The sequence below is a fragment of the Durio zibethinus genome, chromosome 12, assembly GCF_047325235.1.
Source record: "Durio zibethinus cultivar Kanyao isolate XHJ-2024 chromosome 12, ASM4732523v1, whole genome shotgun sequence".
In the NCBI taxonomy this organism is placed as follows: Eukaryota; Viridiplantae; Streptophyta; class Magnoliopsida; order Malvales; family Malvaceae; genus Durio; species Durio zibethinus.
The window spans coordinates 16897550-16922784 of record NC_143173.1 but is presented as its reverse complement, the minus strand read 5'-3'; the positions used below and the strand labels follow the sequence as shown (position 1 = coordinate 16922784).

The following is a 25235-nucleotide window of genomic DNA, read 5'->3' as shown; positions in this document are numbered from 1 at the left end:
TTTCTCCTTATTTCTACGCCATTTGTCAATTGGATTGCTTCACGCCTGTATACTCCACACGCAGAGATAACCTTGCTAGATTTTAGCTATCTTAATTAATTAATGCAAACTCAACAATTTTCTTTTGTGGGAGAGATATTGAAATTAACGTATATGGAGTTAACATATAAACATGCAATAACGTTTAAATATTTCAAAATTTTAATTTAGAAATTCAATTAGATATTTTATTAAAACTCATGATTTCTTTGATCTTAGGCCTAACTCTCCTTTAATGTACTAAAGAATTTAATTTAATGCAAAAATAAAATTAAAATAAAAAACGAGGCTTTTTTTTGCACTAATTAAAAAAACCTAAAATTCAAAAACTAAATACAAAATATTATTGTTATTAATTCAACCAAAATTCGTTTCATAATCATCTCCAACAAAAAAAAAAAAAATCCCTCTTTGTCAATATAAGGAAAAATGGTAATTGGATGAGTTTGAATTAAATATGAAATGTATCGTACATTCATTACTCATTTGTATAAATCATTTGATTATAAATTGTAATTATTTAAAAATATTATTTATTTTGTCAAAAAATGCAATTTTGTTTTTTAAAATTAAAAATGTACTTAAGAGAAGAAGGGTACAACTAACCAAAATTGTAAAAAGTTAAGGGGGTAAATTCATAAATAAAGCATAAAAGTAGGTTAGCATTGAAAAAAAGAAATTTAAATCAAAATAACTCTCTTCTTGCAGAGAGTAGAGACTGAAAAACTGAAACTGCTTTTTTTTTTTGCTAAATTCACTTCAAAGCCAGGAAAACTTTTCCATAAATAACTGAAAGTCTGAAACAGAGATTAAAATCTGAGAAAAAAAGAGAAAAATGTTCAGATTACATAAGCAAAAGTCTGATAAATCTGGTAACAGACTCGATTTCAGGTTCTCCAGCCTCCAAGCTCTCCAGGTCTCTCTTGCACTCTGTTTTTCTTTTTTGAATTTTTTTCTCTAATTTTTCGTAATATTTTCAGTTCTGAATTATTTCTTTGTTATAATCAGCCAAAATTCAACCTTTTTCATTTTCCTTTTTCTTTAATTATGCTTTCACTGTGCCGATTTTAATTATTTTTATTTTCTTAATCATGGCTGCAAGGCTAGGTTGAGCGGTGCTTTTTCATTAGTATTTTTTATTTTCTGAGTTCGTGGATCGTTACTAATAATAGACATATTGTTTTGTAATTTTTTTTCTGATTTCTTGATGATATTGTTATGTAATTTAAATTTAATTTCCGTATATGAAGATTTATTATTGGCACTTTGGAAAAAAAGGCTAAATTTTCAGCTTAGGTTTTGTTTGTAGTCAGATCAGCTAGCGTTTCAGCTTTGACTACTACAGTGTTCTCTTCTGTTGGACTGTCAATTTTACCTAGTCAAATACTACCTAATTTTGAACCGGAAATTATTGAGTTGAAATAATTATACAAATTGTTGTGGAATTTTTGGAAATAATTTGAAGTTTCTTCTAAAATTTTATTCAAAAGAAATAGTGATTTGATATGATATTGGTTGCTATAAAAAGATAAAATGTGAGAAAAAAAATTCATTTTATTAGGCTCTCTTTGGTCGTTGCTTTTGCTATTTGTGACACCAAAAAAATAATAATAAAATTTTGAAAAGTTTGAATTAGAAAATGGTGAGTTATTTGTAAATGCTATTTACAAATATGGCTTGATTTCTTTCACACAAATGTCAGTTATCACATAAGTTGGTGATTGGGACTCACATGTCTGTAAATGTGATTGATATTCATGTAAGAAGAAAAAATGTGTGTGAAAATAGGCCCACCCTAACAAAATATGCCATTTTAGTTTTATATGAAGTAGTTATGTTTGAATGTATTTTAGATTTTAGCTACACGCTTATTTTAATAAAAATAAAATTATATATATTTCTATTTTGTTTTCACGCCTTTAACAAGTTTTAAGGAAACAATAATCAAAGAGTTTAAAAGCAAGTAGCAAAAGTAACAATTTAATTGAAGTTTAGGTTTTTCTTTTAACATTTTTTTTTTCAGGCCAAAGTTTTAGATGTTTGATTTAACTGTATGGTGTGCTTGTCTTTTTGTAATTATTCTTATCTTAGGGCCTGTTGTTGTCTAGTTAAATGCTGCTTCTGCTTAGGTGATTCTTGATAAAGTTTTGGACAATTGAATTCTTGAAGGTTCCAAAAGGATGGGATAAGCTTAGCGTGTCAATTATTTCTGTGGATACTGGCAAAACCATAACCAAGTCAAGCAAAGCATCAGTGCAAAATGGAAATTGTCGATGGACAGAGACCTTTTCAGAGTCTATTTGGATTGCACGAGGTGATACTTCGAAAGTGATTGATGAATGCTTATTTAAGCTTGTTGTCGCCATGGTATGGTGCTTTACCTTGATCTTTTCTAAAGCTTTGTCTATTGTTGTGGACTTGGTTTATTTATGTCAGGGTTATAAATAATTAACTTAAACTGATATTATTGTAGGGATCATCTAGATCTGGCTTCCTTGGAGAGGCAACAATTAATCTTGCAAGCTACATAAGTTCAAAAAGTTCTATTCCTCTTTCATTACCATTAAAGAGATGTAACCATGGGACAGTCTTACAGGTGAGATCTAAAGTTGTTTCCTGTTTTAAGTGCCTAATAGTTGTACCATTTTTTGCTGTGACATAAAAGTTCTGAAAAACCCTCTATCCTAATTTTAAAAAGAGAATTTTCTTTTAAATAGAAGGTGAAAGATAAATTGTGCTTTTGAACTGCTTGGTGCCATTGTGTGTTGTTTTCATTGCCAAATTGTGACTTAAAGGTTCGATATGCTACCATTCCATATTAACACCTAATTGAAGAGTAGTGGATGATACACATTAGCAGTGCTTCATCCATGGAGAAAAAATTAGTTATAGTTTAAAGTCGAGTTACTTTTGGGGGAGGAATTAGTATGTAGAAACTGATTCAATGTTCCCTAAAGCTTATTCAGATAATTTCGTTGACAGTGCATTAGGTTTTGGACTTTTAATACCTGAACCATAGTTTCCAGTCAATGCACTCGATTTTGCAGGACAATTTATTTATTTTTTATCTAAATCACATGTCAATTTGGAACAGATGCTCAATTATTCACCTTTCTTTGATGTAATTGTTAACATCTGCTGCCTTATGATTGTCTGCAGGTTAAAATTCAGTGTTTGACACCGAGAGAAAAACTCAGGTTTGCCATTATGTGTGAAATCTTACACTGTTTAACACAGTTTTTATATGATTTTGAATAAACTTATTGTATCTTTTAAAGGGATGAGCAATGGAAAGATACAGACTTGTATTTGGAGAATGGGTCTCTGGAATATGATGAATTGGAAAACAAATCGGATGTTTCTGATTGTACATTTACCAGGAGTGTTGGATCCTCATCTAATAATCATTTAGAGGGTAGCCTTCATCCTCGAAAAATGTCTAGTAGGGTATGGTCCCTTGATCTCATATCGAGTTGTTTTGGAGATATGTAAAGACTATTTTCTTTGGTCAACTTTCCTTTCTTCAATTATGTTTCTTTTAACTAATTCTGTAATTTTGTGTGAATATAATTAAAATTCTTTACTATTAATATATTTCAATATTATTATATATTGATTACTAATATATAATTCTAGATATTATGACACTTTGTTCATCTAAGGACCAGGCTTCTATTCTTGTTGATGGTTCCACGCAGATAGTGTTCACTGTTTAAGAACTTTATGAACAGTTGACTTCTTTCTACGCATTTTTCTAGATTGCATGCATTCAAACCCAGGGCTTCATGGTGACAACAAAGTATGCCATCTAATCAAGGTGTAGGCTGCAGCACATGCTGTGAAACATAATACTGTTAAAGTTTAGTTGAAACATTTAGATATCCAGTACTTCTATTGTGTCAACCCAAACTTTAAAAAAGAATTTTAATATTGCTGAAACTAGATGAGTTACAAAACCGCTAATAGTTGGCTTGTAGTGTGCAAAGAGTTGCGTAAGGACCTTTGTCTCTTGTAGACTGGAAGACAGCTCAAGCATTCTCAATTAAGTGTCTCTGCAATGTCTTTTATGAGGCTGATGAAACCGTCTCATGTCTGTGCAGGAAACAAGTTTCTCCGCATCAGACTCACGTAATAGCTTTGACTCCTTGGATGGTTCCTTTAACAGGGAAAATTACTTCCTTTATAATGGGGTTATGAGCAATCTAATTGGAAGACAAGATTTAACTGGTTCTCAAACTAGTTCTTCTCGTGGATCTTATTGTTTTAATCATTCGTCCAGGTCAAACCACTCATCCTTTACTCCAAAAGTCTCCACTTCCGGAAGCCATCCTCAAAATCATAGAGAAGACTTCAATCGGGTTCCACATCTTGTTCCCTCTTCTCCACGACGTAATGCTGGTTCATCTAAACATCTCTTGGAAGCTGCTGAGATTAAAATTGGGGAGCTCCGGGCAGAAGCAAGGATGTGGGAGCAAAATGCTCGAAAGTTGATGATTGATCTGGAAAATTTGCAGAATGAATTTTTTGACCAGTCAAAATGCCAAAAAAGTCTTGAGGTGGCACTTTCAACATCACGGGCAGAATGTGAGTGCTTGAAGCAGGAGGTCGAACAAGTAAAGATCTTGTTGGAGTCACAGATGAAAGAGGCCGCTGCTGAGAATTTGAAGTTTCAGACTAAAAATGCTGACTATGTTCAAAAGGAGATGGAAGATGAGATAAAGTTTCAGAGAGAGGAGAAAGCTAATTTAGCCTTACAGTTGAAAAAAACCCAAGAATCAAATATTGAGCTTGTTTCCATTCTTCAGGAGCTGGAAGAAACCATAGAAAAACAGAAACTAGAAATTGATAGCCTTTCTAGTGTGAAATCTGAATATGAAGAATTAGAAAAGGATGACTTCGGATTTGAAGGCAGTTGGCAAATAAATGCTGACATGCAAGTTTCAGCAAAGCAGACCATAAAATCTTCTTATTCTGATGGAGAAAGTGGTGTTGTTGAACACCAAAGACGAGGTTTGCATGCAGAGAACAGGAATCTGGAGCTCCAGTTTCAGCTGCTGCAGGAATCACACGGGAAATTGGAAAGCACCATTCAGTTTCTGGAGAAATCTCTGGAAGAAAAGAACCATGAGATGGAGATTGAACAAGGTCTAAGGAGTCAATCTCTTATGGATTGTGAGGCTGAATGGAGGGGCAAATTAGCTGAAAAAGAGGAAAAAATCATTAATTTGGAAATGAAATTGTCTGAAGCTCTTGATGTTCAAGGTTCAAAGGAAGTGGATTCGGAAAAAGAAGGTAATTATAATCTAATCAAAGAAATTGAAGCTCTAAAACTGAAGGTGCAGGAACTTGAGAGTGATTGCACTGAGCTTACTGATGAAAATCTGGAACTTCTTTTCAAGCTCAAAGAATCAAGAAAAGATCACAGTGCGACCTCTAATTCTCTTTTACCTGATCATCCAGGAGAGAACTCTCTTTCTAGACATGAACCTGAAGTAACCTCTTGCAACTATGAAGATGAGCTGAACAAAAAACCTCTTACCGAAGTACCTTCTGCTGATCTGTTATGGGTTCAATCTTTAGTTGTTGGAAATAGATGTGCGGACCTTGAGCTGCAGTTGGAAGCTTTCCAGGACAAAGCTTCTTATCTTGATGGCGAACTCTCCAAATGTCGTGCCACAGAAGAAGAACAGGAGATTGAAATTGTGACACTGCAACAGCAATTAGAGCATTACCAACAGACAGAAATTGAGAGTAAGAACCAACCTTCTCTTGCCGCTAGAGAACCCAGGATTTCTGAATCACCTGCTGCTGTTGAAATCTCTAAATTGCTAGCTGAGTTAGATGAACAGATTCAACTTTCTTTAGATGACTTAAAGCAACAGCATGCTCTTAAGTCACATGCAAATCCTGAGGGAATTTGTGGTTCCAATGACTCACAGATTTTGAAGAGTACTGATTTGATAAGTCAAACACAGCAAGTTGAGATTATCTTGAACAATTTTTTCCTGCTAAAACAATTCTTTGGAGAAAAAAGAGCTCTCGGTGATGAAGAATATAGAAAAGAGGCCACAGGCTCAGCAGTGAGTGCCGATGACATCCTGGATAAATTGGAGGATTATAAATTAAAGGAGTTAAGTTCTTGTAAAGAAGACAGTGATCTAGGAATGGAATTGTCAGAGAAGATCTCCAAGATAGAGAAGCTTAAATCTGATAATTTGCTAAAGGAAGATGAGCTTGAGGCTTTAAGGCATCACCAAAAAGAGTTAGAAGCTCAGGTTTCTTCTGTTCTGAAGGATAAAAGACAGTTGGAGGAAAATATAGAAATCATGCTCAGAGAAAGTGCTCTTACGGCGAAATGCTTGGATGATTTATGCAGTGAAATGATGGTGCTTACTAGCAATATGGATTACCAGATTTCAGACAACAATATTCTTGTAAAGAAGTCTTCGGAACTTGAAAGTGGTAAGCAGGAACTGGAAGTTCATTTATCTGAACTAGAAGAAGAAAACATTCAGTTATCAGAACGGATATGTGGTCTGGAAGCACAATTAAGGTATCTGACTGATGAGAGAGAGTCTTGTCGTCTGGAACTACAAAATTCAGAATCTCAAGCAATGAATTTCAAGGAAGAGAAAATAAGATTGGAAAATGAAATGGAGGCACAGAGGGTTGATATGAGACAGGAGATGGAAGAGATACAAAAGCAGTGGTTAGAAGTTCAAGAGGAGTATGATTATCTAAAAATTGTGAATCCCAAACTGAAAGCTACTACTGAAAGTCTCATTGAAGAATGTAGTATGCTTCAGAAAGCAAATGGAGAATTAAGGAAGCAAAAGATGGAGTTGCATAAGCATTGTGCAGTCTTGGAGGCAGAGCTGAAGGAATCTGAAAAACTTTTTTCTAATATGGCTAACGAAGTTGAAGCTCTTGAAGAAAAGTATTCCATGATGCTTGAAGAAATAGCCTCAAAAGAGAAAGCCTTTAATTTGGGTCTAAAAGTACTTCAGGAGAACATGAAACAGAAAGAAAAAATAGTTCTTGAAGAGGGCCTATTAAATCAGAAGTACTTGGAGAAGACAACTGAAGTTGACAACCTCCAAAGAGAGGTTGCACAACTCACCGAACAGATATCTGCAACCCAGGACGAAAAGGAGAAAACAGCATCAGAAGCTGTGCTTGAAGTTTCTCATTTATGTGCAGATAAAGTGATGCTTGAAGCTGCTCTACAAGATGTTCAAGGGAAACTTAAAATATCTGAGGCTAAGCTTAATGCCCTGCAGGTGGAATCTGAAGCTGAGATACAAGGGCTAAAGGAAGAGCTAGCTGCCGCAAAGCAAAAACAGGAAATTTTGATGGCTGACCATGAAAAGCTACTAGACTTGTTGGAAGATGTCAAATCCAATGACGAAAAACTGAAAGGCACTGTTAGGGGACTTGAACTGAAACTTAAAGTTTATGAGTATGAGAATCAACAATCAGCGGAAGAAATTTCCAGCCTTAAGGTTCAATTGCAGAAAACAGCACTTCTACAGGATGAAATTTTAGCTCTTAAAAGAACAGTTAGTGAAACGAAGTTTGAAAATGAAAGGCTGGAAGCTTCTTTCCAAATTCTAACCAGAGATCATGAAGAACTTAAGGTTGAAAGAACCCTATTTGTCCAGAAAATCTCTAATAGTCAGCAAGCTCTTTCTGAATTAGCTGATTGCAGATGTAGGAAAGTTGCCCTTGAAGAAAAGGTCCTGAGGCTGCTGCAGGGTGATTTAACTGCAAGAGAAGCCTTGGAAACTCAGGAAGCTGCACTTAAAAGCGAGCTAGCCCAAATTAGAAGAGAAAATAGCCAATTCCAGAGGAAGATAAAGCACCTTGAGGAGGAGAAAGACGAGTGCCTGAAGAAAGCCCAATGTCTGGAAGAGGAACTGAAGCAACTTAAACAGGGTCAATGCAATTCCCAGAATGTAAGTCTCTTCTTTACCCTAATTCCAAGCATCGAAGTAGTTTTATCAATAATGATCAGATGGTTTGTATTAAGAATTTCCCTTTCTCCTATGTACTTGATTCCATTAACAATCAGCTTAAAAATTATGTGTGATTTTTTACTTTTTGATCCTGAAATAGCAGGGCATAGAAGAAAACAATAACCCGCTATCTTGTGAGAAGCTGTTCACTGAAATGGACCAAGGACAACATTGTTTAGATGAAAATCACGCGCAGGTAAATCTTTTGACTGTTATTTTAATTCATGCTAGTTGATCATAATCTTTTAGATTGGGCAATCAGTTGTATGTAAAGGTTCTCTATGACGGAGAAGTAATAAACTGCTTTCACACCTTATCTGATGTGTTTCTTTTTATTTTTTTTATTTTTTTTTTCCAGGTTGATAACAATCAAAACTGGAGTAATGAAGCTTCTCAAGTTAAAGGAGTTCATCTTTTGTCAAAGATTCAGAATCTTCAAAATGATCTTGCAGAAGCTTTAGAGGCAAATGACATGTATAAGGCCCAGATTAAAAGGTGGGTACAAGTGGTAGATTTCATGATCCACAATAGTTATTTGACTTATTAAACCTAACATCTGAAATAGGATATATAGTCTTTACATTTTAGTTAACAAGGAATTACCAACGATGAATTTTCCATGTTCCATTTCTTAGATATTGTTTCGTGTTTCATTGTTGTGCTACTACCATTGTGTCTTGAAAACTATGTAATTTCTCAGTAAGTTATTGTTGCAGTCTAATGGATTGTGTCATGATGAAATGATGAGTGGAGTGCTGGCAAGCAGTTACTTACACAGGTTGTAGTTAAAATCACAATATTTACTTCTATACTGTAGTTGCTTATTGGGAATGGAATATTAGTCTAGCCAAAAACTATTCCTAAGCTCTTTCTTCACTTTGGATGGAAAAGGGAGGGGGAAAAGAATTAAAAACTGTGGAAACTGAATGTATATTGAAAAAACTGCTTATATGAATTATACAAGAATCTTAGGTTTATATACAACTAACTAGGGGTTAAACTAGGAAACTAAATCTTCCTTAATTCTAGGGATACAAATACTTAATTCTAGAGATACAAATATAAATATACAGATTACAAGATTACAACCAGCTGTAAATAAGTGTTTTCCCACACTCCCCCTCAAGCTGGTGAATAGGTGTTTTCCATTCCCAGCTTGGAAATAATTCCTTGAAATGTTGCACTGCTGAGACCTTTAGTCAACACATCTGCAAGTTGACCCTTGGTTGATACATAAGGTGTACAAATCAACCCACTGTCTAGTTTCTCCTTTATGAAATGCCGGTCTACTTCAATGTGTTTTGTTCTGTCATGTTGTACAGGATTGTGAGCAATGCTTATTGCAGACTTGTTATCACAGTAGAGTCTCATTGGTCCATCCCACTTGATCTTCAAGTCTTCTAAGATAATCTTTAACCATAGTAGTTCACAAATCCCTTGAGCCATTGCTCTGAACTCTGCTTCAGCACTTGATCTTGCCACCACATTCTGTTTTTTACTCCTCCAAGTCACAAGATTACCACCTAAGAAAGTACAATAGCCTGAGGTGGATCTTCTATCAGTTACTGAACCTGCATAATCAGCATCTGTATATGCTTCTAGAACTAACCCCGAATTTCTTTTGAATAAGATACCTCTCCCAGGATTGGCCTTCAAATAGTGCAATATACGGTAGACAGCCTGTAGGTGCACTTCTTTAGGACTATGCATAAATTGACTTACCACACTCACAGCATATGCTATATCAGGTCTAGTATGTGAGAGATAAATGAGTCTTCCAACTAATCTTTGGTACATCTCTCTATTTACAGCAGCATCTTCATTAGCTTCTCCAATTTTATGATTAGGATCCATAGGGGTATTTGCAGGTTTACATGCAAGCTTCCCAGTTTCCTTCAAAAGATCCATCACATATTTCTGTTGTGAGATAAAAATACCATGCCGTGAGTGAGCTACTTCAATTCCTAGGAAGTACTTCAATCTCCCTAGCTCTTTTATCTCAAATTCTCTAGCCAAACACTGTTTTAGAGATTCTCTCTCTTTTTCATCATCTCCAGTTACAATTATATCATCAACATACACTAATAGAACTGTGACTCTCCCTGAATCAGAGTGCTTGATAAACAATGTGTGATCTCCTTGACTCTGTTTATATCCCATTACTAGCATCACTTTGGCAAATCTCCCGAACCAAGCTCTAGGAGACTGTTTAAGGCCATATAAAGCCTTTTTTAGCCTGCATACTTTGTTTGCTTCTAGATGACCTTCAAATCCCGGTGGAACCTTCATATATATTTCTTCTTCCAAATCACCATGTAGAAAAGCATTCTTTACATCAAATTGTTGAAGCTGCCAATTGTAATTTGCAGCCAATGATAACAAAATTCTAATTGTATTCATCTTGGCAACTGGAGCAAAGGTTTCCTGGTAATCCACTCCATAAGTTTGAGTGTAGCCCTTAGCCACTAACCTGGCTTTATACCTTTCAACAGTACCATCTGCCTTGTATTTTACGGTGAAAACCCATTTACACCCCACTGAATTTTTTCCTTTAGGCAACTCTACCAGTTCCCATGTCTGATTTTTCTCTAAGGCCTCCATTTCTATTTTCATGGCTTGCCTCCATTTCTCATTGGATAATGCCTCGGATAATGTAGTTGGAACAGAAATAGTGTTTAGGCTCACAAGAAAATTTTTGTGGGATGGTGAGAATTTTTCAAATGACACAAAATTAGATATTGGGTATAGTGGATGCTTGGTACATTCTCTGGTTCCTTTCCTAATGGCAATAGGCAAATCATAATCACTGGTTATAGTTTTAGGAGATTCATGCTCATTTTGAGAAACAGAGTCAAAAACTGTAGTTACCTCATTTCCAGAGTTAGGATCAGGCTCTTGGACTGGCACTGGTTCAGGATCTGGAACTTTCCTTCTTGAGTACACCTGTAATTCCTTCATAGAATCAAGAATAATATTATCTTTTGTCACATCTTCTGTATTTGGAATGGGTTCAGACTCAAATTCAGTGTTTGACTTGGGCTCAGCAAAAACAGGTTTCGACTCAGAAGAATTAATGGGTGTAAATGTTGAAGAAGAGGGCAAATCAAGCAAAAAGAAGTCTTTATCCTTATCTTCCATGAATGAAGTCTCCCCCTGAAGATAAGGTTGAGTAAAAAATGATTTATTTTCTTCAAAAGTGACATCTGCAGACACATAGAATTTTTTGGTAGGAGGATGATAGCACTTATATCCTTTTTGAGTTGAAGAATACCCCACAAAAATACACTTAATCGCTCTTGGATCCAACTTTCTCCTGTTATGACTGTGAACATGAACAAATGATGTACAACCAAATATCCTAGGTGTGAGATTGTTTGTGGTATTGAGGTTGGGATAAAATTGTGAGAGTAGTTCCATAGGAGTTTTAAATCCCAAAACTCTTAAAGGTAACCTATTTATAATGTATGTGGCAGTGAGAACAGCTTCCCCCCAATAAGATTTAGGTACATTTGCTTGAAAAAGAAAGGCTCGGGTTATGGCTAGTAAATGACTGTTTTTCCTTTCTGCCACTCCATTCTGCTGTGGAGTATTAACACAAGATGACTCATGGATAATCCCCTCTTTTTGAAAATAGGTGGATAGACTATGGTTGAAGTAGTCTCTTGCATTATCAGACCTAAATCTCTTGATTCTCACTCCAAATTGATTTTGGATCATGTTTTGGAAGCTTAAAAACACACTATTCACATCTGATTTGGATTTAAGTAAAAAAACCCAAGAGACCCTAGTACAATCATCTATGAATGAAACAAACCATCTCGCACCAGAAATATTAGGAATTGTAGAGGGACCCCAAATGTCACTATGAATCAAGTAAAAGGGAGTAGAACTTCTTTTGTTACTGATTGGAAAAGACACACGTCTATGTGTTGCAAATTCACAAATATCACAATGAAAATCTTCAACATTTAATCCTTTGAACAAAGAGGGAAACATGTTTCTCAAGGTTCCAAAAGAAGGATGTCCAAGACGAAAATGATAAAGCCAAATTTTGTCTTTATTGGAAGATTTTTCAGAAAGAAATGACAAAGGTAAACTATTTTTGATACTACTTGTGCTATTTGATGTCTCAAGATAGTATAGTCCATCCTTCTCCTTAGCAAGTCCAATCATCTTCCCCGAACTCTGGTCCTGAAATTCACAATAAGAGGGATAAAAAGTTACTTTGCAATTCATATCTCTGGTAAGTTTTTGTATAGATATCAGATTAATAGATAATCCAGGAACATGAAGAACATTTTTTAGAACAAACGAGGGATTAACTTGAACATCTCCTAATCCTGCCACTGTGGTAAGTGAACCATCAGCAACAACAATTTTCTTATTACTAGGACACAGGTTATATGTACTAAACTTTTGTGAAGAATGTGTCATGTGGTCTGTGGCTCCTGAGTCAATGACCCAAGAACTCGTAATAGGCTTAGCCGAGACATTTAATCCATGAGAACCAGAAGCTTTACCTGAACTAGAAACTTTACCCAAAGAACATACCATAGTAGGCTTTTCAAGGATTTTCAATAAGTTTCTCAGCTTTTCAATCTCTTCCCTGTTGAACTCTCTTTGTTTCTGAGACATCTGTAGTACTCTAGTGATTTTCCCAGTTAACATTTTCTCAAATTGAGGTGTAGTGATATCTTTCTTTGAAAGGGTTCGGCAATGAAGGCCTAAACAGGATTCGGCAATGAAGGCCTAAACAGGATTCGGCAATGAAGGCTGAAAATTTTGCTTCCCAAGAAGAGCCTAAAGCTCTGATACCATGTGGAAACTGAATGTATATTGAAAAAACTGCTTATATGAATTATACAAGAATCTTAGGTTTATATACAACTAACTAGGGGTTAAACTAGGAAACTAAATCTTCCTTAATTCTAGGGATACAAATACTTAATTCTAGAGATACAAATATAAATATACAGATTACAAGATTACAACCAGCTGTAAATAAGTGTTTTCCCACAAAAACAAATAATCATCATATTTATATGACTGCCAAAGGTATTGAACTAGCAGTCTTGATTATGATCAGTAAATACTTTTATACATGACTTTGCCCTTCACTCATTCTTTAGAATGTGCATGTGCCAACTTATCGTAATATTTAGAATAAATAAGACATCAGATTCTACTCTAACAATCTTTGTATATTTTGCTCGTGTTCAGTTTGTTGTCTAAAGAAGAAAGCATCCATCCAGATGTTCCTGAGAATTCAACAGGTGAAGAGGCTGCAAGACAAGATGGTTGTGAGTGCAAGGCATCAGCGTTCGAGACAGAGTTGAAAGAATTACGTGAACGGTATTTGGAAATGAGCCTCAAATATGCCGAGGTAGAAGATGAACGGGAGCAACTTGTCATGCAGCTTAAAGCTGCTAGTGGTCGAAAGAGCTGGTTTTCATGAATCTAGGATAACTTTGATCGTATTCTTTCTCCGGCTCTGGCCTCAACACTGACAACTTCTCTTCCACCATTCATTTTTCCTATAGATTTTCTTGTGAACAAAATAGTGGTAAGAAATTTATTGTTCCTACATTGGGAGTCCAGGTCGAGAATAGGGATTTTTTGCGGTTTAGTAAAGGCTAGTTGTAGCATAAAATATAACAATGTTAAGCATGCAGAAAATGAAAAGTATAAGGCTTTCCCTATTTTTTTTATTTTCTTTACAGATGGAGTAGGGAATAATATTCTTGAGTGTTTGATCATTGATTCATGGTGAACATCATGTCCTATTTCTTGTGCTTTTCCAAGAGTTGATCTCCATTAAACAAGTTCATGCCTATGATTGTCACTCTTGGGTTTCTTGAGTCCATCAAGATGAGATGGAGAATAAATTCCTTCGTAGATTTGCATTTTGATGTCATTTTGCTAAGTGCTTTCATGCTGCCTACGGTTGTCATAAAAAGGCATAAAGCTAGTACCCGAAAAAAAAAAAGGGCATAAAGCTTGGTTCTGATTTTCAGCTTGAATGCCATTGGTGGATATTGATATGTTTCTAATGTTTTTGTTGTTTGAGTTTAAATTTTGTATAATCTAGTTGTTTGATTTCTTGTTTGTAGTAAATTTTATGACCATTTTTAAGGATATTGAAACAATGTTGAGTTAAGTTTAATTATTGTATTTGTGAAATTAAAATCTAGTCATACGTGTTTGAATGTAAAAATAATGTTAGGTATAAAGTGTAGTGAAAAAAATATATATCATTAAAGATTTTTTTAAAGATAATCATTAAAAAAATTAGATTAAATTTTGTATAAAATAGTTTTGTTAATAAATAATTAAAATTAATAAAATAGGCCGTATATCAAATAATATATATTTTAAAAATTCAGAATAATTCATTAACAAAAATTAAACTTAACAAGTAATATTCAGTTAATTTTTATGTATTTATTTATATAATTATTTTTATATCAAAATAATAATTATTTTTATTCAAAATAAAAAAAGCTTAAGCAAATATTTTTATGGCTAAAATAATAAAAAAGTTTTTGAACTTTATCACTTTACTAAAATAAATTTTTAATACTTTTATTATATGCAAATAAATCTTTAATCTTTAATTTATTTTCAAATAAAATATTAACTTTTAGTTTATACGTAAATAAACTTCTAAAATAAAAAAAATTGGAGCCGCAATATCTCCACCACCACGCAATCCAAATGGATTCCCACATCACAATTGGACAAAAAATTGCCCTATAATGGCCTTGTTTGTATATAAAAAGCAAGCACCCTTCGCTCTCCGTCCTAAACTCACTCCGAATCACAAAAACCCAAACTTATTACTAGCATTGCATAGTCGGTTACAAATCTATGATATAAAAAGGTTTCTATCATGGCTTTGAAATTATTATTTGGTATCGTTTTACCCAATTCTTGCCTTCGTCTCTAGACAAAGGATGAAGTTAATATATGATATATGATATTTGATATTTATTGAGTATTTGATTCAATAATATATGTAAATGCATGTATCTTCACATTTATTTTTTTTTTGAAAAAAATGTAATAAAATAAATTTATCTCAAAATCTATGTATAAATTCTTTAGTTACAACTCTATTTATTAGTAAAATTACAAATATTTTTATAAGAGGACTCCCCAATTGTTCAAAGTTTGAATTGGATTGAATTTGAACCTCGTCGAGGGAGTATAGGTTTAATGGGAGGAGAAAGAGATAGCTAGGTTTTTCTAACCTAACCTAGAGCCATATCTAACTTTCACACATACAAATAAAAACACTAAAATTACAAATGTCAACTAGGATGAAAAGGAAGCCATTGATCACTTAATTTCCATGACTTCTTTTCATTTTTCAACATCTCCTTCATCCACCTGAAATTAGTGATTCTAGTAACGAGCTCCTCAGCCTGTACTCCACCCCCACCAACTCCCCTCTTCTATATTTGGTAAATCACTGATTCGATCATCTTTTTTTTTGTAAAATTGTTCAAAAATTTTGCTTTTTTTTTTTTTTTGGGAGTGCGAATAATAAGCAAGTCCATCTTTGTAGCATTTAATGGAAAAAAAAAAAGAAAAAGAAATATTAGAAATATAATTAATTAATAGGTTTTTTAAAAGTATAAAAACCAACAAATAAAATATATACGAGGAAGTGAACATTTTACATTGGAAGAACATCCAACTCTAATACTTCAAATCACAAAAATAACAAAAGAAATTTGTTTTGCACAGAGAAACTCAACACTTGCTGTTGAATTATGCACAGAGATACTAACACTTGCTTTCGAAAATTTACTAAGGGACCTCTTTAATTTATAGGCATAAACAACAAAACTATATTATTTTTAAGATTTTATCATTTATTTTCATATTTGTAAATATGTAATATTTAATAAATTAAAAAACGTTACGAATATATAAATGTCAGTGTGATTAATTTGCTATATATAATAGTTGGGTAGACAGTTTCTTTTTTCCAGGAAAAAAATCCTCTCTATTACTTAAAAAATAATAAAAGTTTTCACTGTGAGTAATGCACTTTCAATTAATTAATGATTAATATTTTTTAAAATAATTTTTCTTTTTAATTAATTTTTAATTATGTTCTTACTTAATTTACAATCATTAAAATTTCTGTTTAGATTTAGTTGAAAGTATATTAATGATTTTTGGATAAAAGTAATGAAAATTTTCATTACTGTTTGAAGTTGTGAAGAGGGAATTTTTTTTAATATTTAATTTCAAAGAAATAAATATATATTTGAAATCAGAAACTTTCTTTTCACAAAGGTAAAGCTATGATTCACCTAATTAGTACTTTAATCACTATATATGCATATTATTCTTTTGATATTGTAAGGAAAAAAAATACTAAATATTCAAAACTAAAATACTAAATTTTAAAAAATAAAAATTTTTTGTGTTCGAATAAAGAAAAAAAAACATAGTTTTGAAACATCCATGTTAAGAATGGACAAAGAAAAAATAAAAAGGGAGTATCAAATTATTAGTAATTATATATAATAATTAGATTGTGATTCAGCGATGCAAGGAATAATTTTATTTATTCCATGCGTAAATAAATATAAATTAGTATTTTTTTTAAATTATATTCAAAATTTCAAAATTTATAACATATATAAAATTTTATATCTGATTAACTTGTCATAAAAAATATATTTAAAAAAAAAAGAAAATATCTTCACTTTCCATCATCTTGTTTTGCAATAATATTTATACACCTAAAATTATTTTAAATAAAAAATAAATTATATGTCTTTCTTAAAAGAACAAAAACACATATTATTGAATGATGAATTAAATAATAAAAAAAAGTATAGGTATACTTTCACTTTTGTAATTTTGTTTAAATTACTATACAAAATATGAAAAATGTTACGAGATGTGTGAAAAAAAATAAACTAAAAAAATATTAATTTTCATAAGAATAAACTTGCAATAGTAATAGAATTTATCTTGGAAAAAGAAAGATACAAATTGAAAAAATAAATTGCAATAACAATAGAATTTCAAAAAATTATAAACCAAAAAACAAAAATGATATGCCACTTTATATTTATAGTATTTAATTTGTCAAATAACTCTTTTGATGATATTTAGAATAGAGTGGGTAATTGTAATAAGTGATAAAAATCAAATCAAATTTTTTACCTATTTTTCAAATATAAAATTGATAATTACACTTGAGATTGATATATGTCTTATTATTTAGAGATTTAATATGAAAATATTATTTAGATTTTTAATATTTTACTTAAATTATGAAAAGATAATTTTATTTGATGCAGATTAAGATAAAAGAATATAATGAGTTTTGGAAAGAATTGGATAAATTTAATCTTTATAATTTTAAAACATGGTGAAATATTTTCGTAATTAAATAATTTATAAAATAAGGTTATTTGGTAAAAAAATTATTTGGATAAAATTTATATTTTAAAATTTTAATTTTAAAAAAATATAATTAAATTAATTTGATTTTCAATTATAATTTGAATAATTTGAATATTTGAATAAATTCAAGATTATCCGATTTGTAATTTAAAAAAGCTATACTCTTAAAAAAATTTTATCCTATATGTCAATTAAATAAAGTGTTCACATAACTACATCACAAACCTTATTAAGTGTCTATATATGTTATAATATAATAATATATATAATTTCTATAAAATTGTTATTTTTCAATAAATAAAACAATATTCTTGGCAACACCCACACAAGTTTATTACCTTATATCTTGGATTTCTTGGATTTGATTGGTAGGAAAAATAAGCTAACATATCTTATATTTTATATGTGCTTTTTTTAATTCAAAATTTTTAACACTCATATACTAATTAATTCGATTAAAAAAATTACACATCTAAATTTCCTCAAACTTGCATAAAAAATCTGTTCAACATGCACAACATGCATTCCATATGAACTAATGCTCATTTGATCCTTTTATTGGAGTTAAATTGGAATGTTATAAAATCCTCGTAGTCCTCTTGTTTTTCTTTTGTCCTAGTCAATGTCACGATGCCATAGATATGTAGAGAGGGCTTCTAATGAAGCACACCTGCAAGCAGCCAGGTAATTAACCAGTTAGAGCTCTGTTAGAAAAAAAATACACATTGTAGATGCAATTTAGATGAACATGATTATAAAAAAAAAAAAAAATCCAGGTTGTAGATACAATTTAGATGAACAAGAATGCAGAGACAGTGAAAGAGTAACTTTGAAGGCAAATTAATTCCAAAAGTTTCATACCATATCAAAACCAATTAATGAAATGATAAACCAAAAATGGGTTCTCTGTATAATCTTATTAAAACCACAATTTGTCAAACTTCAATTAAAAAAATTATAAAAAAAAAAAAACTTTGTTTTCACTTTCTTTTCCTCATATTTTCTTGTTAAGCAAACAGTGAATAGAAAGAAGGATCAACTTGAACTAACTTGGAAAACAAATATATTATGATCCACCATTGGGTACTACTGTAATTATTTCTATGTAAAAACTCCTCATTTAACCAGACATCTGATACAAAGTATGATAAAAATAAATTATCATTACCAATACTAACATTTGTGCTTAATATGCCTTTAAGTTTTCTCCAATATCTCAATGTCCACATATCCAGAATAAATAATAATATTTGGAAGCAAATCTCACTAATTATAATCTAGATCATATATTTTAAAAGGAGTCATGAGAGCTAGGAGAAATTGATAAAAATTAATGGTGATATTTTGAATAGAACTTATATTTGAATTATAATTATCTTTTCTAAAAAAATGATTTCGATATTAGTATTTGAGCCTTCTTAAAAGTAGAAAAATATCATGTGAAGAGAATGAGCATTAGCAGCATTCAGGTTCACATAAAACTAGTTTTAGAAATTAGAACTGGTACCTTCCAACTCCCGAAAAATGTTTTTGTTGCTTGAAAAATCAAATTTAGTAGCGAAGTATTTATTTATTAGGAGCATATCAACTATAATCATACTATTTTAACTAATTATAATTCGAAATTATATGAAATCTATATAAATTTTATATAAAATTTATTTTTAAAAGTGATGAGTACGTACATAATTTTCGATTCTGATTCAATAATTATAAAATTATAATAAAAATAGTTATAAATAAAATATTCCCATTATATTTTGCTGTACAAGTGTAAATGTGATATCGATGACTACTCTTTTTGGACCATTATTTTTTTCTGAATTTGACTTGATATGAAATGTGATATTGATGACTACTCTCTTCATCCCCTTATTTTGTTTTAGTTTGACTTGGTATGAAAATTAAAAGAAGGCATTGATTTTGGTTAAATAAAATTTTGAAATTTTAATTGTAATACAGCTAAAATTCAATTGGCTAATGCGAAAAAGCTTTTTTAAAAATAATGAAATATTAACATGAAATAAAGGAAAAAAAAAATAAAAACCATTAAATGTGATTGATTTGCATGAAAATAAAAGTAAGCGTGAGAAAAGAGTAATTATAAAATTAGTAAGCCAAACCCAGTGAGATACATTTTTCATTTCAAGTTTTAGTGTTCTACTTTTTGCAGTCAGTTCAAAGGCCCATTTTAAATAAGAAACAATCGTACAACCAAAATAAGATAAACCCAATTTTCTTCTTTGTTTGGCTATATATCTATTTTTAAATTTTTTTTTTTTAATTTTTGCTAAACTAATTAGATTTTTAATAAAATTTTTAAATTTTTTTTTGTATCATTTTGGTATTATGTCACCGTTTTAATTATCAAGAAAAGGAGACGAGGAAAAAATAATTTATGGACCACATTTTATTTACGCATGAACGATGAATCAATGATGCCAATTGTTATTCCAATTATACACTGCTTAGTGTTCCACAACTAATCAGAAAAACACCGGCAACAACTGAACACTCTACAGGTTGGAGCCATTAACTGACATTGGCTCTTTTATAGACCTTACCAGTCATTCTATTCAATTCTTATTCTGTTCTTTCATCTGTCTACAGTATTGAATATGCACGGATTACCTCCACGATAGGCGCCCGACACAAAGGGCATTTTCCTCCGCCACGAACCAACTCGTTTGCGCACTTTGAACAAGTGCACATGTGTCCGCATCTGCAACCAATTTTTTAATGTGAAAATACGATTGTGATATATAATCAGCATCGAAGGAGTATCAAATCATGCTTTCCGTTATGTGCGTACACCAGTACTAGCAGATGATATTGACCATGGAAAGATTTAGAAAAGTTAAGGTAAACCTGTACAAAAGTGAATCGATATGGCTATCACAACAAACACAGCATGTCCCTTTCCTCACATGACCCCATTTAGAACCATCCTCGGATGTTTCTGCATTCAAACCTGGAATGCGAGTGAAAAATTAGAAACAGAAACAATTGACACTACCTTAAGGCACTGATAAAGAAAAATAAATCCAAAATAATGCTTTGCAGGAAAGAAAAAAAATAGTTGGGAGGATTTAAGAACCTTTTTCACCTGCTGAGCGATTCAAAGCAGCAGAGACTTCCTGCCTGACAGATCGCTGTAACTCTAACTGCATATCCATGCAGGCTTCCAACATCCTCTGCATGTGGCTCATGCCCTGCTGGAGTCTTGCCATATCAGCTCTTAGATCATTAAACATCTCCCATTCCTGCTAAAATTAAGCAGCCTCATAAATAACTTAAAAGATGCAGAGTAACAAAAAAGCACAGTACAGGGACTCAAAATATGATATCTGGGCTTATTTCCGGAGAACATTCAGCATCTATTCAACTAGCCATGACTGAAAAACTATAATGAAACAAAAGAAGTTAAACACAGCAGTCACCCGAAGAGTTTTATATAAAATTGATCGTTATCACTATAGGGAGGAAAATAAAATCCCTGATACATAATTCAATTACTTATCCAACAAATGTCTTTCCAAATGGGACCATTTCCACAAATGATTTTACCTTCAGTATGAAACTCACGGTCAAAATTCCTAGGGCTCACCTCTATATGTTAAAAATAATTCCAAGATAAAACTTAAATTTAACACCAACACTTTATAAAGAAAAGAATGGAAACGATATGATTCAATAGTTATATGGTAATATGCGCCTGCAAGACTAAGAAAGATGGCTCACAATTTCTGATCTATGCATGCTGTGCCTAGACCAACTGGTGTGATGTAAATCCTGATGCCACAGCGGCTGTGGTGGTGGCACTGGAGGAGAAGGTAGCACCAGTGAAGGCCTGTTAATAGCATCATTCTGATCATCATTTGTTTCCTCCCTCTGCTGCTCTTGATAACGCTCTGGTGAGGCTGGAGTCGGCAAGTTTCTGTGCAGATCCCAATCAATGGGAGAACGACCTTGTCTGTCCACGTAAGACTGTATTAATTGGTCTAGACTTTCCCGGAAACCACTTCGAAGAAGATTAGAGACACTCCTCCTACAAATTAAATTACATCCATCAAAGAAGTCATATTTTACTTTAATAAGAGTATGATCAACTACCTGCTCAGAAGTTCTCTAAGTTCCATACTGTACACATTATCATCTTCAGGTGGATGAAATCTACTGAACCTTCTAACTGGGATTGCACGGCGTGCTCTTGGAGGATCAGAAGGCCCTTCTGACCAATTATCAATAGCTTCCAGAGAGCCATCCTCCCGCCAAACTCTCTGGGCTTCTGGTGGCTGACTTTCTTCTCCATTTACATTTCCAGGAATTTCTTGGTGATACTCAATAACTGAACTTTCTTGCCAATTTGTATCCATTTCTTCTGCGTTGCCCTCCCTCCATTCATTGAACTGAGCATATGTTGGCTGTTGCCATTGTCCTCTCTCATTCCCACCTTGGTTAGCATTTTCTTGCCAACTTATGCTCTCAACAGCCATGTTGCTAACCATATCTCCAGTTTGATTAGGCAACTGTCCAATGTCACTTTCCAAACTCCTAGGTTGTGTATGTTCATTGTTTTCACCCTGGACATCTAGTGACGTGTTTGTTTGGGTGAGTTCATTTCTAGAATCATTGATGACATTGCTAGTTGTGGTTTCAGAATTGCTGCTTGCTTGAACACGGACAATTGTTTCTAATCTGTTGCGGAACCCTTCCCTGAATGAGAAAAACAATAGGTTTTTATGGAAATCAGTGCACAACTTGAATGAGCTGAAAAAGGCATTGCACAGTATTGTTCAAGTCATAATCTAGACACAGGTAGATGGACTCTGCACTTGTGATCCATGTCTCATATATATATATATATATATATAACCCATACCTACTACATAGCTTTCATTGTTTACAGGCAAGATCTACATTTATGTTTCTCAAACAAAAACAAAAATGGAAATCAAAAATCAAAATAAGTTGTTCCAATTTTAGAGGAACAGCAGAAGGTTAAAAACCCATGCATAACCGCATAGTAGAACAAACAAAACCTTATCCCTACAAGGGGTATAACTGCATTATACATCAACAAAAAGTAACAAGATTGTCAATCCTGAACACAAAATCCCAAGTATTATAGCAATGCATCTTCTTCTATACATCATATGTCAAAATTCCTCAGCTCATAACATCGTTGTTTTCAAACATCAACCTTCTAAAAATCATCACCAAAAAATTTTGAAAAACAGTAACAAATTCTTCAGTAAATTTTTAATGTAAGTGAATGAAAAACGTTCCTACCTCAAACCAGATACAGTGTGCCGTTGTCTTAATTGACTTAATTCACTTGCTGCCATTGAAGGTGGTCTCTCCTGCTCGACAGGTCTTTCATTTCGTAAGAATCTACCTCTGAGTAGTGACTGCAAGGTTAAAGGCATTGCTAGTTAAGCATGGCCGCATATGCAAAAAAAAAAAAAAAAAAAAAAAAAAGAGGACTACAGAAGGAATTCCATTGAGCAAGACAATCTTAGAGATGCACAAACTTAACAAACTTCATGATAGCCAACTGACCTGAATGCGGTTACGATGAGCAAAATCAGATACAGCACGGTGCTCCAACAAACCCTGAAGTTCCCTTTGTCTTTCTCTTTCAATCCTCACAAGTAAGTCAATTACAGCTTGTCTTCCACGCAACCTTAGCAAGTCCCTCCGAATATGATCTGGTTGGCCTTCATCATGGTCAGCACCTGAGCCTTCACGAACTTGATCAACTTGCACACCAATTGTAGCTGCCTGATCTTCCTCCCCACCCCCACGAACTCCTCGTTGCTGACTTGTCATTTGCACCCACTCCCGGACAATTCTAACTCTCTCACGCTCTGTTTCACCAAGCCACTCAGCTCTAGGACTTCCAGCCCTTTGGGTAACATTGGATGAATGATCACTAATTCCACTCTCCATCCATCCCCGAACAATCTGTCTCACCCTCTCCCTCTCGACTTCGCCAAGATCAGGAGACTGCTCCCTACTAGACCCATTATCATCCCTACGATCGTTCTGTGACACACTCTGATCATGTAACCAAGTTCCATACTCATTCTCACTCTCACTCACATCCCCAACACTCCCATGATTCTCACTCCCACGACTCTCAGACAAAGTCGTACTAGACATTGTCGTATTACCATCAGCAGTCCTTTGCTGCCTCAACCTTTCCCTAACCCTCTCCCGTGCCCTATTCAATAAATGTTCATCCTCCAACTCCCTCCACATTTGCAAAATCGCAGAAGCCCGAGTACTGGGCCTCTCAACATTCCCCCCTTGTCGCCTAGAAGTAGGTGACTGTGACTCTCTCAAGAAAGAAGAGTCGAGCATTGAAACAGTATGTAAACCGGCTAAAGCCATCAACTCAGACTCCCTATTCCTCCTCTCCATTGTCGTTATCATTTCCTGAGCCTGCCTAGCAGCCCACCTACTCAAAATCCTAGAATGCCGCCTTCTAGCAGCAGATGACTCAGCTAAGTCATCACCTTCAAGATCAGACCTTCTCCTCCTCCTAACAAGTTGATCACCCTCATCATCCTCATCATCACGATTTCTATCAGAACTACATGGTGCAAATGACATACAATCATCTAAATGCCCTCTCATTAATTCTTCCAAACCCATTTCAAATTCAGCTCTGGCATCATTTGGGGATTCTGGTTTTTGCTGTAAAGCTTGAAAATCTGTCATTTTTTTCTACACCTAATTTTTTTTTCCTAATGCAAATAACTCATTTTCTTCATTTGCCTTCTAATGTACCCAAGATCACAACTTCGTAATAAATATACCAAAAATTACAAACCAAACCCTAATTTAACTTTCAAAATTTATCCCAAAAAAAAAAAGAAGAAATTTACACCAAAAAACGATGCCCTATGCCCTCAAATTGGAAACGAACAGAGCTACAATTCATTTCTTCACCTGACAACAATTCCAAAAGGCAAAAACTTTATACAAAGAAATTCAAAAGAAATTGGATCAAACGAGATGAAAAAAAAAAAAAAAGGGAATTTGATTGAAATTTGTTGAAAGTGAATGAAAATTTCAGGTGAAATAGACGTACCTGTGAATTTTTACAATAACAATCTGAGAAGAAAAACAAAAACCCAAACTTTCTATTGCTCTTTATCGTGTATTAAAATGTGGGATTTTTTTTTTCTTCAAAATGAAAATAGGAAACTGTAACAGAAATTCTGTTTGTTCAGAGAAAAAAAATAAAAAAGAAAAGAAATGGTGAAAGAATAGGAGAGAGATCAAAGAAGAGAACGATGGAGAATTTTATAATTACATGAAAGAGAGAGAGAAAATTATTTTTTATTTTCGTTTGTTTTGTTGTTTTTATTTGTTTATTTTATTAATTTTGTTTAACTTTTAGGAGACCAATCACTTTACGCCACGTCATAAAATTTTGGAAGTACTTGGTCACCCTTCTTCTGTTTGCATGATAACACCCCCACTCTGCATTTTTTTATATTATCAATCTTTTCCATAGTAATAATTGTAATTTTTTTTTTTCAAAAAAACTTGATTTATGAAAGAGTTGCTGAGCAAACTAGCCCGTCACAAGTCCCATGTACGATAGAAATTTAAAAATATACTTGTTTCGTACCAAAATTATTTAAGTGATATTGAATTTTACAAACTTTTAAAAAATTTTATAAAGTTAAAATTTCATGATTTTTAATATTAAAAAGTAAAAAATTTTAAAAATAA

General features: G+C 33.0%; 2 protein-coding genes across 6 annotated transcripts; one reads left to right on the top strand and one right to left on the bottom strand.

The window, feature by feature from the left end:
• Nucleotides 1-706: 706 nt before the first annotated feature.
• Nucleotides 707-13968, top strand: LOC111295873 (uncharacterized). Of its 2 annotated transcripts, none has more exons than XM_022889648.2 (9): nucleotides 707-955; nucleotides 2209-2406; nucleotides 2513-2635; nucleotides 3199-3236; nucleotides 3318-3486; nucleotides 4140-7994; nucleotides 8158-8250; nucleotides 8413-8549; nucleotides 13275-13968. In XM_022889648.2, exons 1-9 carry the CDS (start codon nucleotides 875-877, stop codon nucleotides 13507-13509), a joined length of 4929 nt encoding a protein of 1642 aa, XP_022745383.2. In that variant the 5' UTR covers nucleotides 707-874; the 3' UTR covers nucleotides 13510-13968. The 2 variants fall into 2 exon arrangements, with proteins under 2 accessions (XP_022745383.2, XP_022745382.2); XM_022889647.2 differs by having other exon boundaries at nucleotides 8155-8250; nucleotides 13275-13810.
• A 5904-nt stretch (nucleotides 13969-19872) lies between these two features.
• LOC111296594 (uncharacterized) lies at nucleotides 19873-24852 on the bottom strand. 4 transcript variants are annotated; one of them, XM_022890981.2, is made up of 8 exons: nucleotides 24586-24852; nucleotides 23049-24443; nucleotides 22779-22897; nucleotides 21600-22202; nucleotides 21228-21534; nucleotides 20584-20749; nucleotides 20355-20457; nucleotides 19873-20208 (listed from the first exon to the last, which is right to left on the bottom strand). In XM_022890981.2, the coding sequence occupies exons 2-8, from the start codon at nucleotides 24210-24212 to the stop codon at nucleotides 20091-20093; spliced, it is 2580 nt and encodes an 859-aa protein (XP_022746716.1). In that variant the 5' UTR covers nucleotides 24213-24443; nucleotides 24586-24852; the 3' UTR covers nucleotides 19873-20090. The 4 variants fall into 4 exon arrangements, with proteins under 4 accessions (XP_022746716.1, XP_022746715.1, XP_022746717.1 ...); XM_022890980.2 differs by having other exon boundaries at nucleotides 20584-20752; nucleotides 24586-24848; XM_022890982.2 differs by having other exon boundaries at nucleotides 20593-20752; nucleotides 24586-24844.
• Between the last annotated feature and the right edge of the window lie 383 nt (nucleotides 24853-25235).